Source organism: Hyperoodon ampullatus (assembly GCF_949752795.1).
Source record: "Hyperoodon ampullatus genome assembly, chromosome: 11".
Classification (NCBI taxonomy): Eukaryota; Metazoa; Chordata; class Mammalia; order Artiodactyla; family Ziphiidae; genus Hyperoodon; species Hyperoodon ampullatus.
Window position 1 is genome coordinate 7,015,166 of NC_136924.1, and position 17,005 is coordinate 7,032,170.

The 17,005-nt window shown below is 34.9% G+C and overlaps 1 protein-coding gene across 2 annotated transcripts in view; it reads left to right on the forward strand.

The window, feature by feature from the left end:
• The window catches only part of PTPRQ (protein tyrosine phosphatase receptor type Q), a gene marked incomplete at both ends in the record, with an annotated part of 257,217 nt that overhangs the window by 120,149 nt on the left and 120,063 nt on the right, over positions 1-17,005 (forward strand). For both annotated transcript variants that reach the window (XM_079715271.1, XM_079715270.1), the window contains 6 exons: positions 2,583-2,751; positions 4,237-4,527; positions 4,796-5,071; positions 5,446-5,597; positions 10,115-10,256; positions 12,922-13,191. In XM_079715271.1, coding sequence (XP_079571397.1) covers positions 2,583-2,751; positions 4,237-4,527; positions 4,796-5,071; positions 5,446-5,597; positions 10,115-10,256; positions 12,922-13,191 — 1,300 coding nt within the window. The remainder of the gene's footprint in view (positions 1-2,582; positions 2,752-4,236; positions 4,528-4,795; positions 5,072-5,445; positions 5,598-10,114; positions 10,257-12,921; positions 13,192-17,005) is intronic.

Sequence of the window (17,005 nt, forward strand, 5' to 3'; positions counted from 1 at the left end):
TAATCAATATTCAGTATTCAAAATTCAGTAGTTCTGAATCTTAGCAAAGGATTTGCCTCTGTACAGTTTACTTTATAGCTTGTCTCTGATTCAATTTTGGTTCTCTTTGTCCACATCTAGGTAATCGAGTGTAAATGTTTAACTATGATTTCAACATGATTTTATGAACCTTCTTATTCAAACCTGAGTATATAATATGATGCCATTTGCAATTCATCTATCTTAGAAAATGTAATCTTTTATTAAATTATCTTAAGAGTGCTTTTAAGTGTGACAGCTGCAAGAGGGCACACAGGCTAATGATGTTAAAACATTTCTTACATTCCTTGAAGTTCATCCATGCTTTAATTTATTTCTGAAGTTAATGTTAAATATAGCATAAAAATCTTCACTACCTAATTTTTTATTTGGTATTGGTAGAATAGAAGAAATCCTCAAAATGAAAATTATGTAGCAGAATAGATGTATAGCTGTTTTCTTCCTTCTCTTTCTTCTTCCATAGAACTTTGTAGCATATCTCATGCATGGCACATCATATCATCATATTCTGCTTTCTATTCATGGTATCTGCTACTTATCTTAGCTCCCTCATCCCATAGCAAATAACATGAAGAAAAGAGTTGTGTGTGACGCTTGTCTTTCCATCCCCTGAAGTCCTCTGGTACAGTATGATAATGCTCAATAAATGTTTTAATCATAGAACATAAAATTCTGATAACAGGTCAACATTATTTTCAGTACTTAGTTATAATTTTGGAGCACTTGAGTTTGTTGTGAAGTGATCTTTCCTTCTTCTGACTTTGTGGAATTTAATCTTTTCGTACTACTTGGCAATACATCTTGTCCCCCCTCCAATTGTGGTATATTGTGTTGTGTACAGTGTATTAACTCTTCTACATTTTAACATTTACCCACTTATGTCTCCTCAGTTTGCCTGACATAGTGTCTTTTATTAAAAAGTGTCAAATGAGTACTGGTTGATTAATCAAATTTGAGAAGTTTTTACTAAATACCTTCTGACTGTATTCATATACACAAAGAATAAACCTTAATTAGATAGTTTGAGTCACAAGACATTTTTTCCAAAAATAAACAGATGAATGGAATAATCATCTGGATAATTGGTATAATTCTAAATTTGTTACATGTCTGTTCATGTTTACTCACACTCAGCATGAATAACTTCTGGGTGATTAAAAATAATTTGTTACTTAATATTGTCATCAAGGTAGGTCATAGGTAGTCGGAATAAATTTTATAGCAAAGAAAAATCAAAAATCTCTATTAATATTTTAAGAGAGAATTTATGTAAGCCAGTTATGCCATGTGTAAAGTAGATGTGTTGGAAGATATTAAAGTTCACAGATCATATTTTGTGTGAGATTAAATATGTTTTAACTTGTCTGTTCCTAAATAAGTCACCACAAAAGTAAAATAGATCTTTTCTGACACTTACTCTCCCCCACTCCCTATACTGGGAAAGAACCACAAAAATTTGCTGAATTTAGTTTGTTGATACATTGCAGAACCACGATAACTATAAATTTTAGTCAAATTGATTATCCTATGTTACTAATTTTAATGAACTTTTTACTAATTATCATTTTTTTATCGTGTGCCGGAGATGGTATTGTTTTGTATGCTTTATATTATCTAATCCTCAAAAGCCCTCTGTGAAGTGGAAATGATTATTCCCATTTTACAGTTGGAGAAGCTTTGTGATCAGATGATTTATCCAGAGCTATTGCCAGAATTGAATGCAGGTTTTTGGACTCTAAGGACTTTGTGCAGATTGGAATGATTCAGATTTCTCAGTATAAGTAGACATTATTATAAAATTATTCATACTTAATTCATATTTAATTACCTACATGACTTTTTAAAAAGTCTGTTTTCCTTTATTTTAGAATTGATTTTGACTATGTGTTTTGTGTTTAAAATTTGGTCAAGGAAGGGATGATTGTAATTCCTTTATTATCAAAAAATGCCTTGGGACAAATATAACTAGAGTCAGGCAAGAGAATTTTAAAATTTCTCTTACTCAGCACATATGAGAGTGTATCCAACTGCCTTCCCATTTCTCTGCATGATTGTAGAAAAAAAGAGGGTCTATGAAAGATGAATAATAACCATTTGAATTCATAGAAAGAGGTGAACACTTTGGTAATTCCTACATTGTTAACAGGAAGAAAAAACTTAAAATTTTTATAATACTCCCAAACTTGTTTAAAAATATATAGTCAATGTTTTGAAAAATACTTGAATGTTTCATAAGGGAAACTGACACTGGTCAGCACATTGTAGCATTTCCAGTTCACCATTAGACCTTCCTCACTGCAGCTAAGCTTGGAGTTTTTGCTACTCTGTATGCTGATTTAATAAAACTGCCCATCTATTCCTCTCTTAGTACAAACATATTTCCAGTTTAATTATTGCAATAAAAAAGTTCTTTGTTTATTTTCCTCAAAAATTAACGTATTAAAATACTGAGGCAACCAATCCATGAATAATAATTACTTTGAAATGCTCATGTATACTAAAAATATATTCTAAACAATTAAAACGATATGTTTATTTTTCAGAATTTTACACTCCATGAAGTAACCAATGACTTTGACAATATGACCGTATCTGCAATAATAGATAAACTGGCAATATTCAGCTACTATACATTTTGGGTAACAGCAAGTACTTCAGTTGGAAATGGGAATAAAAGCAGTGACATAGTTCAAGTATACACAGATCAAGACAGTATGTAAATGAAAAGCATTCATTAATGTTTAATAGGATTAATTTAAAACTTTATAATTATTTCAGAATCTTTTTCTATTTGTATGTATTGGTAATAAAATCTGTGTTTTACTTAGGCACATTTAACCAGTCATAGAAGTTTGAAAATGCATTTAATATAACTATAAACCTATTACAATAGTAACAGCCTTTTCTATTCCTGAAAACTGCTACCATCCATTTATAAAAATTCTGTCACTTTCATTGCTTCGAAAGATGTCACAGCCATCCGTTATGGGCATGAAAAAAACCGTTGCGTATGCGGATGGATTTTGCAATACTTAATATCCATTTGCTCTAGAAATGATATTTTTTTCTCTCTAGCAACTTGTTTCCTTTTCAGTCTTTGAACCCACAAAGGATTTTATGCAGCATCTTTGTTCTTATTGTGTTTGTGACTAATATGTCCGAAATATCTTTTTTTTTTTAACTCTGGAAGTTTCTCATTTGTGGCTTCTGCAGAATCCTGTTTGTGTGGAGTATTCAGAAAACTATAATCACTGAAACTCTTGCTGTTTTTTAGTTTTCAGTTTCAAGAATACGATGATACATGGATCATTGTCTATTTCTTCTTGTGGTTGTTTCTATGGTCCATTTATTTTTAAAAGATTAGTCCTCTTACTGAGAAATGATACTGACCTAAATTTCTGCTGAGAGTAGAATTCCATGTTTATTGTTTGAAGATTATAAATTTGACAGATACTTTAAGTATGAGGAATGAATGTTCTCCCTGTTGTTGGAACAATCTTTTAAGTTGTTTACTCATTGATCAGCAGAGTAGATATGATATGTGGAAATACAAGTTTGGGGAGTCTTCAGCAAAAATGTTTAGTGCGATTTGTGGTCAATATCATTTCAGGCATTCTTTAAAGGCAGATCTCTCCCAAGATTTTCACCAACCTATAATGTTTTATCAGTTATTATTATAGCACCATGAATAATAAACCCTGTGCTCTGTTCCCAGTGAGAGGTCCTGGATGACTTCATATGTACAATAAGGATAATCTTTAGAAGAAAGAAACTAAAAATATTGTTTAGATAATATACATTATCAAAATATTTAAATATCTGAGTATACATGCACACATACATGTGTGCATACTCATAATCTCATACACATAATTTCCATCACATACTCATAATCTCATACACAGACTCATAATCTCCATCTTGTAGGAAGGAAAAGCCAAGAAAATATTGTATAAAACAGTTCTCACACATATTAAAGATGACAGGGTTTATTTTGAATGATTTTAATATAATTTTAATATAATTATTTACAAAATATTTTGTAGTAGATGATGTTACCACATGTGGATTTAAATAATGTAAGAGCAGGTGATGTAGTAGATGCCATTTCAACAATTATCCTCCGGTTTGTGAATTTACTTATATTTTATTTAGGGTGACTGATGATTTTTATATTTTGCACATTACCTGTCATAGTACCTGAAGGAGTTGTTGGAAACCTGACTTACAAGTCCATTTCGTCAACTGCAATAAATGTAAGCTGGGGCCCTCCGTCTCAACCAAACGGTCTAGTCTTCTACTATGTTTCTCTGAGCTCACAGCAAACTCCTCGCCACGTGAGACCACCTCTAGTTACATATGAGAGAAGCATGTATTTTGATAATCTGGAAAAATATACTGATTATATATTAAAAATCACTCCATCAACAGAAAAGGGATTCTCTGATACCTATACTGCCCAACTACACATCAAAACTGAAGAAGATGGTAGGCTGGACCCTTTTATTGCCTATTAAGCAGATTGTTGGTGTTCTCTTATTTATATTGCTTTCTGATAGAAAACATTATTCTTATCACTACATAGATTCTGTTTGTTCTTAAGTAATTAGTCTTTCAATAAACACAGTAAGCTCTAAGTTTCTTAAAATTAAAATAATTACCTGTTGATAAAAATTAAGTCCCATTATTATTAAAGCCTCTTCTTCTTGATGCTAATCACTCTTGTTTCATTTAATATTCTTTTTTTCTTTTATAGTCCCAGAAACTTCACCAATAATCAACACTTTTAAAAACCTTTCCTCTACCTCAGTTCTCTTATCATGGGATCCCCCAGTAAAACCAAATGGTGCAATAATAAGTTATGATTTAATTTTACAAGGACCAAGTGAGAATTATTCTTTTGTTACTTCTGATAACTATGTAATACTGGACGAGCTTTCACCATTTACATTATATAGTTTTTTTGCTGCTGCAAGAACTATAAAAGGACTGGGTCCTTCCAGTGTTCTTTTCTTTTACACAGATGAGTCAGGTAAGCCAGAATCCATATTTCTTCCAATGATTTCACTGTTGCAGCACTTGCTCTCTCTTTTTAAGGAACAGCATGGAAAATGAAAGGATATTTGATTGTCTGTTTGTAACAGCCTGACAACTATTCATCTGCTTTGCTGAACATTTTTTTTTTTAATTTGAGCTTCAGAACAGGGTGTTCTGTTTAAAGCTACTTTGGAACTACTGAGTTCCAAGTACAAAAGCATGATTATTTATGCTCTTTATTTCTGAAATTAAAATATGATCAGTTTATAAATCTTTCTTAACTAGTGTCTTCAAGAAGCTACAGTCACGATGATATTTTTCTGCTAAAAAATGTTATGAATATAAGTTTTATAATGTGTTTTCCTGCAGTGCCTTTAGCACCTCCTCAAAATTTGACTTTAGTCAACTACACTTCAGACCTTGTATGGCTGAAATGGAGCCCGAGTCCTGTTCCAGGCGGTATTGTTAAAGTATATAGTTTAAAAATTCATGAACATGAAACTGATACTATATTTTATAAGGTAGGTTGATGACAACACTGTATATTTATTTCAAATATTTAGAAAGTCAATTAAAGTATTGACATGCAGGGGGAAAATGGACTGCTTTAATTAACACAAGGACCATCTTTTTAAAATATCTTTTTGGTTTCCTACAACTTAAGGATGCTTGCAGAAAACCCAGCAAACGTTTGTCAAATATGGAAGTGGAGTACTTCATATAGCGTTTTATTTAGAATTTGTAACTTCTAGATAGCTGTAAGTTAGGAAGTAATTGCACCATTTTGTTAACGCTGGAAAGTATACAGTAAATTTTTTCAGGCTCTTTAAAACGTGTTATTGTCTTAAGGGTAATACATTTCTACGTTCATCCCCCTTACCCGCAGGGGATACATTCCAAGACCCCCAGTGGATGCCTGAAACCATGAATAGTACTGAACCGATATGTACTGTGTTTTTTCATATACATAAAGTTTAATTTCTAAAGTTTAATTTATAAATAAAGCACAGTAAGAGATTAACAACCGTAACTAATAACAAAATAGAAAAAATTTTAACAAACCATAATAAGAGTTATATGAACGTGGTCCCTCTTTCTCTCTCTCAAAACATCTTCTTGTACAAATTGAATGCCTTTTCCATCTTAACTAAGCACTTATCACATACTATGGCAATAACTTTTACAGTTTGAGGTACAACAGCAAAACTTGTACATTTTTTCCCCTTCTTCCCAATTTCATAGAATGTCACAGAAGCTTCATTTTTACCGAAGATCTTAGCAGCCTCAGCATACGATTATTTTTTCTTTCCTTATTCAGAACATTTTTCATCTTTTCACTTAAAGGAAACACTTTATGGCTTCTCTTTGGCATCTCTGAATTGCCAGCATCGCTACTCTTGTACTTTGGGGCCATTACTAAGTAAAATAAGGGTGACTTGAACAAAAGCACCGCGCTATCTGACAGTCGATCTGATAACCAAAAAGACTACTGACTAATGGGTGGGAAATGCTGGACAAAGGGTTGATTGATACCCTGGGCAAGATGGAGCAGGACAACTCGAGATTTCATCATGCAGCTCAGACCAGTTCACAATTTAAAACTTATGAATTGTTTATTTCTGGGATTTTCCATCTAATATCTTGGGACCATGGTTGACTGTGGGTAACTGAAACCGTGGAAAATGAAACTGTGAATAAGGAAGGACTATTGTATTTGTTGTTAAAAGAAGTACCAAATGAATGTTTTTAACCTGTTCAGAAAAGTGTTTATACTGGACTTCTGTTAACGTTTCCAGATAGCATGTAATCCCACAATAATTGGTCTTTTAAAATATATCATCATTCTTTTTCTTTCAATGCTAATTAGTTTCAATGCTAAATGCCCTTTCACTCCTCCATTCTTAGGTTTCAGAATCAATGAAAAATACCCAAAGAACTGATGTAACAAAAGGTCTCAAATACACTTGTATGATTTCTAGCATTTAATTGCCAAAATATGTTGTAATTAACTAGCATTTATTTGAGAAAGTGTTCTTATTTTTTTTCCAAAGGCAAATGGAGTCCTGGAATGCTCTTTAGTTGCAGCAAGGGGAGTGCAAAAACTTTGCGTGAACATTGTCCCCAATATTATATGCATTATAATTTATTACTGATGGTAAATCATTTTTATAGCATGTGTAGCTTAAAAAGTGAATAGTAAAAATCAGAAGCAGTGCGTAAGTTTATGTCATAAGGAATGATGATTTTCTTTTTTGGAAATCAAGATATTACTCTAGGGCCTCCCTGGTGGCGCGGTGGTTGAGAGTCCGCCTGCTGATGCAGGGGATACGGGTTCGTGCCCCGGTCTGGGAGGATCCCATGTGCCGCGGAGCGGCTGGGCCCGTGAGCCATGGCCGCTGAGCCTGCGCGTCCGGAGCCTGTGCTCCGCAGCGGGAGAGGCCACAACAGTGAGAGGCCCGCGTACCGCAAAAAAAAAAAAAAAAAAAAAAAAAAGATATTACTCTAAAATCTGATAGGCTGAGTAGAGTTCAAATTGTATTTCTTCATAAATGTGGAATCTGTTTCCTAGCAGTGTGAAATTCCATTAATGGTGTTGAGTCTCTAGCCTTCCAGTATCTATTTCTAGTCTAATCTTAACATTTTCCATGTTTTTTAATGTGCTTTGTCTGTATGGATCACTGGTAAATAGGTATCAAATGGGGAAAAGGAATCATTTTCTATATTTCTATATTTTAAAGATAATAATCTTTATTATCCTAGGAATGTGATCATTCCTAGGATAAACATGTATGTATATTGAAGTGTGGATGTGTATGTGTGATCTTTTCCTCAGAACAGAGATCTCTACCATCAACACTGTTAGCATAGTCATGAATTAAGGACTCTGGCATCAAATTTTCTGGATAGAAGCCTGAATTTGAAACTTACTGTTCTGCCTTAGGGCAGTTGCTTAACTTCTTAATGACTCAGTTTCCTCAAGTGCAAAATGGGAGCTGTAAAGATACATCCACTAAAAAGTGAAGATTGTAAGGGAAAATCTATATAAAGCATTTAGAACAATCCCGAGCATATGATAAACACGGTAGCTATTGTTGTTTTTGTATATGGTTTAAAAAAAAGAACAAATTCCATTCAGCATTGTAATAGCACTAAGCCTGAAATGACAGTACTCCTCTACCTGAATATGAGGGTAAGTTATATTCTAAGAGTTTTAGACATCTGTTTTCTCAATAGTAAATGCTACCATTGAAATTTCACTAGTAGCAAAGATATAATCTTTATACCATAAAGTATTAAATATATCCTTTTTGGGGTGGAAGGAGTAGTTTTCCTTTAAAATCTACTACTTTTAGTTATTCCTTTTTACATCTATTTTATCTTCCATGTATTTTCATAGCCTTATTTTCTTTCAAATTCCTTTAAATGTATCCTCATGCCATCTTTTTTCCTTTCTCAACACCTAGTTTTCTTTATCTGCTTTCCTCCCTCTGTGTGGCTTTCTCTTTGAGTGTGTTGTCCTGTTTTCCTTTCTATGTTTTCAGCTACCTCAATGTCCCAACTATTAGTTTCTTTTCTTTTCTTTTTTATTCTTTCAGATTATATGAGAGTTCCTGGAGGCATAATAATTCCAGGACCACTCCAAATGTTCCTGCCATCTCAGTCAATCCAGTTTAATCCATTTGGAGATAAATAAGACCCAGGTCTGCTGCTAACTCAGGTCACTCACACATACTGAAAGAAATTTTTTATTCTGTTAAAAAGTTCTGTTATGTTTGGAACTATTCCTTACTCATGTCTCCATCTTACAACTTACTTTGCCAGTCTGTCCACTATCCAATAAACTACTCACACTTTTTATTATTATCTCCTGAGTTCAGTCATTTCTCTGGGTACTTACTCATCCTTCCTAACCCAAGTCAAAGTTTACCTGCTTGTGTTTAATTTCTTCTTAGTATGCAGCTGTTGGTAGATTTCTCTAATTAATATAACAATTCCTTGATGACAGGGACCATGTCTTATATATCTTTATAGTCTCCTGGTTATCTAACAATGTGCTTGGTAAATAGTAATTGTGGAAGAATGAAAGGAAACAGCGTAATACAGTGAGTTCATAAAGTATGTCAATGACTTGTAAGAGATTAATTTAAAATATGATTCTAACTGTGAGTGCCCTGAGCATTAGTATTCTTGCTAAATTTCTGCCACTGAAATTTTTAATATATAAGTGAAAGTAGTTTATATTTTGGATTAGATATAATGCAATATTCTTAAAATTATACCACATAGGAGATTGTCTTCTTTTTCCATAGGGTAACTATTAATCTTAAGTGCTCTTTCTATTAGGACAATTCTCTTTGAATGAAGGCTTTATATTTGATGGTAAAATTTTCTATGAGAAATAATATCCTCTTTTGAACAACTGTGATAACTGCTTTGTTCTTCTTTTTCATTTTCCTAAGAGATTGCATAAAATTAGAAATGTAGGAGTTGTCTGGGAAAACTCATAATTTAAGCTTCATAGGAGCAGAGATTCTGGTTCATTCACTGCTGTATCCCCAGTGCCTACCATACAATAGCTGATGAATATATTAATTTACACAGACTGCTACTGAGAATTAAAAGATGAATTTAGATGAATTCAAGAAAAATCAAGTACCACTGACTGCTCTTAAGGTGGATTTCAATTGAGGACTTCAATTTTAGCAAATTTTAAGGAAGTAATCAGTATGTAATTCCAAGTAAAAATCAGGGAGACAAAATGAAAACAAAACACTTCAGCTTTAAAAACAAATGGCAATTATGAGATTCTTCAGTGCTGAGAGGGTCTCCAGTTCATCCTTGCTTTATCAGCTGAGCACACCCTGGGGCACACACAAAAAATGTTTAATTTTTAAATTTTTAATAAAAAATACCTGTGCTTCCTAAATCATAGGTTAAACACAGAAGACATAATTTTGATGTATTAAATATTTCTTCCAGTTATAAATACGTTTTTTGATGATGCATTGTGACAAAGAATTTTATTTCTGCTTTTCAGAATATTTCAGGTTTTCTAACTGAAGCCAAACTTGTTGGACTGGAACCCATCAGCACCTATTCTATCAGCGTATCTGCCTTTACTAAAGTTGGAAATGGCAATCAATTTAGTAACGTAGTAAAATTCACAACCCAAGAATCAGGTTAGACATGGATTTTGGATCCTAAAATGTTTGATTTTGTATTTTAACACTTTTCCCTTTCCTTTCTCAGTTTATGTGACTAACTATCAATATTTAATTGTTCATTCAAAGGGAAGTTGAAGTTCAGTGCTTTAAGGATAGGCTGGGTTGTCTTGTTTGCAATCAAATAGATATATATTTACACATGGTTTTTCACTTTGAACTGAGGAAGCTGAAATAAAAGACTACTGTAGGAACAAAGTAGGCTTCTAGATATATGTAAAACTTACCTACTTCTTAGTACCATCTGAGACAGCTGGGAAAAAAAGGAGAAATGAACCATTAATCACTTTTAACAGGTTGATTTATATTTTCGTGAAAAAAAATCTGTAATTTTTTAAAGATGTGTTGTGACATTTGAAGAGCACTAGTCAGTATGTAAGCTTTTACTTTCCCATAGTCCATTTGTGACATGTGGAGGGGATTATGAAGACTGAAATACCATTGCTCTAATTAAACAACTTACCTGTGCATCACCTACATGTCATAACTCAGCTGTGTACTGAATAGTTTTAATTTATAACTGATTTAATGATTTAATACTTTTCCTTCTCTCAACTGGACCATATATATATATATATATATATATATATATATATATATATATATATATTTTTTTTTTTTTTTTTTTTTTTTTTTTTTGCGGTTCGCGTGCCTCTCACTGCTGTGGCTTCTCCCGTTGTGGAGCACAGGCTCCGGACGTGCAGGCTCAGCGGCCACGGCCCACGGGCCCAGCCGCTCCGCAGCATGTGGGATCCTCCCGGACCGGGGCACGAACCCGTGTCCCCTGAATCGGCAGGCGGACTCTCAGCCACTGCGCCACCAGGGAAGCCCTGGACCATGTTTTTAAAGGCAACTCTTCCTCACTCTTTTTTTTTTTTGTCAATGATTATTGAATAAGCGCAAGGTCCTTCTCTAGTCATTTCTTCCCTATACCTCTGGGTGCATTTCTTTTTGTTTTAGTGAATCTCTAAATTGAAATTGGAGACCACTCACTGATAAATTAACCATTTTACATTAATTTATGAATACCTGATACTATTTTCATGGCATGCCTATAAGACAGGCTAAGTAAGTAGTATTTATAGTGGATAAGAGTTCATGCTCTGCAGTCAGTGTCTGGATTGGAATCCAAGCTCTGCGACTTGCTAGTTGTATAACCCTGGCAAAGGCACGTGCTTCCTCTGAGCCTCTGTATCTTTAACTGAAAAGAAACACACATTAGCTGTAGCCACCCAGAAGGTTGTTGGGAAAAATATTTGAAAAGATCCATATGAAGCACTTATTAGAGTGTTGGACCCACAAATACTAAAAAAAAATTACTGTTGCCCCTGTTCCCATACTTCAGATGAAGAAGCATGATTCAGGCAGATTAGATGAAAAGGGCCGAGAAAATTAGTGAAGAAACTGAACTGGAACGTCAGCGTCTGACCTCTAGTGCAAACTGGACATGACTGTAGGAAATGCATATCATAACTGAGTGATACTATAGAAAAAGGCTAAACTCATAAAGAAAAAAACATTTTAACTATTTATACACATATTAGATTGATAAAAATCAAGGCTAATCTTGTAGACAGTATTATGTAAAGCAATAAAAAAATTTTTTACCAGTAAAATAAAATAATTCCACAAAATCCTATGCCCTGATTGGTTAAATAAAATTCTCAACTTGAAGTGTTATCAGCTGGCTAATTAATTGTTTTTAAGTTTGGAGAGTCAGTGAAATAGATGTTCACAAAATCCAGGTTTATAATCTAAACTTAAGTAAATTATCACCTGTCTCTTTTTCATTTATTGGTATTAGTATATGTTTTTGAAAATAAGAAAGCAAATAATTAACCATATTTAACTGCCAGAGCCCTGGATCAGCCAAGGAATTGTCTTTTCTTTCATTTTAAATGTCACACCCCCCCCCCTAAGTTATTCTCCTTTAGTTTTGATGCCTTTACCTTACAGAGGAAGAAGCGTTTGTAAAGATAGAAATTTATGCCACAGGAGAGAACTGTAGGCAAGTCAAAGATTACTTGAATATTCTTTAAATAACTGTGTTTTGCACAGTTACAAGTTGTTTCTTTTCACTGCTTGCTGTTTGTAATCCACAAATTGACTATATGCAAATTTTCTTTATAGCTTCCTCTTTTTAATGTGACAAAAAAAGCTATGCTAACATTAGGGGACATTATATAATCAGACATTTCCCTGAGAAGTACCCACTTCAGTGAGGCACCTACATCTACGTTTTGCATTATAAAGTTCCATCATAAAGTATGGCTAAGACTGCTCCTTCCCATTAAGAGGTAAAGAGGGCAGGCTTCAACCACTGCCTGAGCTTCAGGCTGGCTACGGAGGATTTGAGGATGTGATTGCTGCTTGGGCCTAGGAGAATATTCAGTGATGGATTCAGTATTGTAAGGATTAATATGGTAACATAGAAAATGGGCCAACTGCCATCTGATTCAGACCATGTTAAGAATTTTTTGAGCGCACATTGAAAGGTTGATATGTTACATTTTTATTCTGTCTTTACTCCTAAACATGACTTTATCTAGCAATCGCATAATGAAATCATTTATCTACTACATGTGTATAAATTTTAACTTTGGGCATTTGCTTATCTCTTAAGTTCCAGATGTTGTACAGAACATACAGTGTATGGCGACTAGCTGGCAGTCAGCTTTAGTGAAGTGGGACCCACCCAAAAAGGCAAACGGAATAATTACACATTATATGATAACAGTTGAAAGGAATGCTACAAAAATCTCTCCGCAAGCTCACATGTATACTTTCATGAAACTTCTCGCCAATACCTCGTATGTCTTTAAAATAAGAGCTTCAACCTCAGCTGGTGAAGGTGATGAAAGTGCGTGCAACATCAGCACGCTACCCGAAACAGGTAACTAACGTGAAACAGGTAACTGATCCGAAGCATGTAATTTACCTGAAAGAGAGAACTAACCTGAAACACAATAGCACATTTGTCTAAAACTTTAAAAGAAATATTAAAAAATGTAACACATACTTTTTTATCCCACATGTTACCTGAGGACCAGCTGTGTGGTCCATTGAACCACCTCCATAGCAATGGGAGGCTGAAAGGAGGAAAAAAGAGAAAATCTGCTTCATTGTGTTTTTACAAATATTTATTTCTTATTATACAAACACCAAACTTACTGAACTATGCTTAATGTAATTTAAAGTAGGGAACGAATATGTAACATATATATATACACACACACATATATATATCTTTTTTTAAATTGATTTATGGCATTCTTGATGCTTCCCTGAATTCCAAAGTTGCAGTGTCAGACTCACTTTCATCTACTTCCTTCTCTTTATACCAGCCTTCATCTTTTGTATTATTGGAATAAAAATATCTAGGTCACTAAGCTCTAGTCTTTAAAGAGGAAAACTCTTACTCTCCCTAACAGTGATCCACCCTATGTCATAATCTCTTTCATCTTCTACCTTCTCTAATATTGTACCTCTTCATATAAATGAAAACCTGATTCCTTCCCAATAACACCACTTCCCTGGAGGTCCTCCCTAGTGGGAACTGTAGGTATTGACATAATTGTTTACCTCTGGCACCTCTCGATCCTTATCTCTGAAATATCTTTTAACCCTTTCCTCCTTTTGAAATCAGCATCACCCAGTTTTACTTTACTTTTCTATCTTTGAGGCTATAAACCACAGAACTTCAAGACATGGTGTACGTTCTCTGATTTCAGCATCTTTTTCTTCTCATCCTTTCAAGGCAACATTTCTTGAGACTTCAGTGTCTTACCTATTCATCTGGAATGGACGTGTTGCAATAACAACTATTTCTTGCTCCTTACATCACAAGGCGTGTCACTGTAACTCATCTTCCAGGAGATTCCCAACTCTGAAAGGACCCCACTGTTTGTTTTCACTGGATGCTGGCTGATGAATAGTGCTGGAGAAAATGTAAATGGTTCTATCTTGTTCAGCTATTCTTTAACTCTCCCAATTGCTCCACAGTCTACTCTACATCCCTGTTTACACTTAATCAATTTTCCATAAGAAAATTCTGCTCTTACTCTGAACATGGTCTACCCCCACTATCATCCATCTTTGATGTTATTATTCATTTTACTAATAGCGTCAAAGATAATTGATTTGCCTTCCTTCAAAATTTACCAATATCTTTATGCTCTCAAGATAGCCTCCCTTGGGAATGTCATTGCCTTCCTCTTTTCAGGAATCTAACTGCTCATTTTTGTTTCAAACTCGTGTTTCCTCTAGAACATAACTCCATCAATTTAATCTACTTTCTCCTGCATTTTATCTTCTTTCTCTGTCTCTTGCACACACACACACACAAACACACACCAACAGCCACGCAAATTTTTAGAAAATTTCAGCTGAGGACCTGGTTGGTATATCAACCCTAAACATATTCAAAGTGGAATTTATGTAACATGAATTCTCCTTCTCTTCCTCACTTTTCTATACCTGTTCTTTATAATCAGTTGGGGATCAAGCCTCATATTCTTACGTGATTCTTCCTCCCATCTCTCCTACATGTAATCAGAGCTTATCAATTCAGTCTCTGCCATGGCTCTGCCATTCGCCCCTTCTTCAACTTGACTGACCCCATTTTATATCAGACTTGTTCCTTCCTGTAGTAATACCCAAAGGGCCATTATCACCCATACTCATTCAGCCTGCCTGTCAGTACCATCTTTCCACCCACTTATTTTGATTGAATTGGCTCTAACATACAATTTAGAGCATTTATGTGTTGGCTGTTGAATTTTATTACCTGAGGGGTAAGAAGTAGACATGGAGATTTAGGTATCTGAAGCATAGAGGTGATAATGAAAGGTACTGTGTATAAGAGATGGCCCAGAATACTCCAAATGTTTTACTTATTCTCATCGTGTACAAAATATACCCCAGAATTCATCACCAGTTAGATTTGACTTCTGTCTAGCTTTTCTTTCTTTTGTTTCTCCACTGCATCTCTTCATATAACTGATACCTGTAGCCAAACTTTATTTATTCAGCACATTAGATTTCATGTATTCATTTCAGAAGACATTTATTAAGCAACTGCTATGGACTAATAATTGATTAGATTCTCTTCTTTAAATGTACTCAATACTTTTCACCATCAGATTGTCCTGTTCCCTTTCTACGTCACACAAAACTTTATTAGTTCTTAAAAGCCCAGCTTAAGTGTGTGTGTGTATGTGTGTGACTGTGTGTTTAAGTCTTCAATGACATGCTAAGCATTAAAACTACAGATTCCTAGACTTTACCCTAGACTTGGCTGAATCATAGCCTCAAGAGATGAAGCCCCAAAATCTGTAGGTTTTTTTTTTTTTTTGCGGTACGTGGGCCTCTCACTATTGTGGCCTCTCCCATTGCGGAGCACAGGCTCCGGACGCACAGGCTCAGCGGCCATGGCTCACGGGCCCAGCCGCTCCGCAGCATGTAGGATCTTCCCAGACCCGGGCACGAACCCGTGTCCCCTGCATCGGCAGGCGGACTCTCAACCACTGCGCCACCAGGGAAACCCCAAAAATCTGTAGTTTTAAGCATCTCTCTGATGATTCTCTGTAAATTTTCTGAATTACTGGACTAGATTACCCAGGAATTTTGATGGCAGGTGATACGTAGCAGTGAGGACAGGCAAACAGTGTCAGAGAGGTCCAGAAAGAGGTAGCAGGTGTTTCCCCAGTGGGTGGGCAGCAGACCATTGCTATACAGAGTCTGAGAGAAGGAAATATGTTCAAATGCAGGCAGGTGGTCTGCATCAGGGTGGTCTAGTACCAGGTGAAATGGTCTTGATCATTGGACGGGAGCTGAGTCCTAGAGAACTGGCAACGAAAGACAGGACAGTAATTCTGAGATAAATGAGAGGTTTGGAACTCAGAGAACAAGACAGAGGACTCATTATTATTGATTCCACTGGTATTCAAGGTGACTGCGCAGTCACAGGAATGAAGCAGAAGTTTAATTAGTAGAACAGAGACGCATAATCAAAGTATATACACTTGATGTAGAGCCACCTGAACTTAAGGACAGGTCTTTGTTTAAAAAAAAAAAAATCCTTTAACTAAGGATTTGAATTAGATTTTAAGTCAGGATTAAAAGGTCGCATGAATGGAGACTGAAGGAATTCTAAACCAATGAATTAGGAAGGTATTAGGCATATTGTACCATGTATTATGTGCTCCCTTACTACTGAAGACAAATGTTGCTCAAAGTTTGGACTGCTGACTCTCCCTGCATCAGAAGGTACATCCCCGAGGCCCTACTCTAGACCTGTGGAATCAGAGTTTGGAAAATAAAACTCACAAATCTTCCTTTAAACAAGGCATGTGAGGTGAGACAGTGCTGAAATTTGAGAACCATTCTATTCCACTGTATACTCTTTGCTTGTGGGACTATGTCTTATTTGTCTTTATTTTACTCACAGTTCATAGCAAAGAGCCTTGGGCATTCTAGGCACTCAAAGTTTTGTAAAAGAAAGAAATGAATTGTTTTCTCATGAAATTCATAGTTTTTCATAAGGGTGTTACTCCACTGCAATGTATTATTTCCACACTTTCATCAGGCAAAATTATAGATATTTTCTCCCAGGCAAATGTAAAAGTTTTTTCAATTAAGGAGAGTCATTCATATGAAACATGAGTATTAACTGCTGCTTTACAAATATTTAAATAATTTGTTTATCT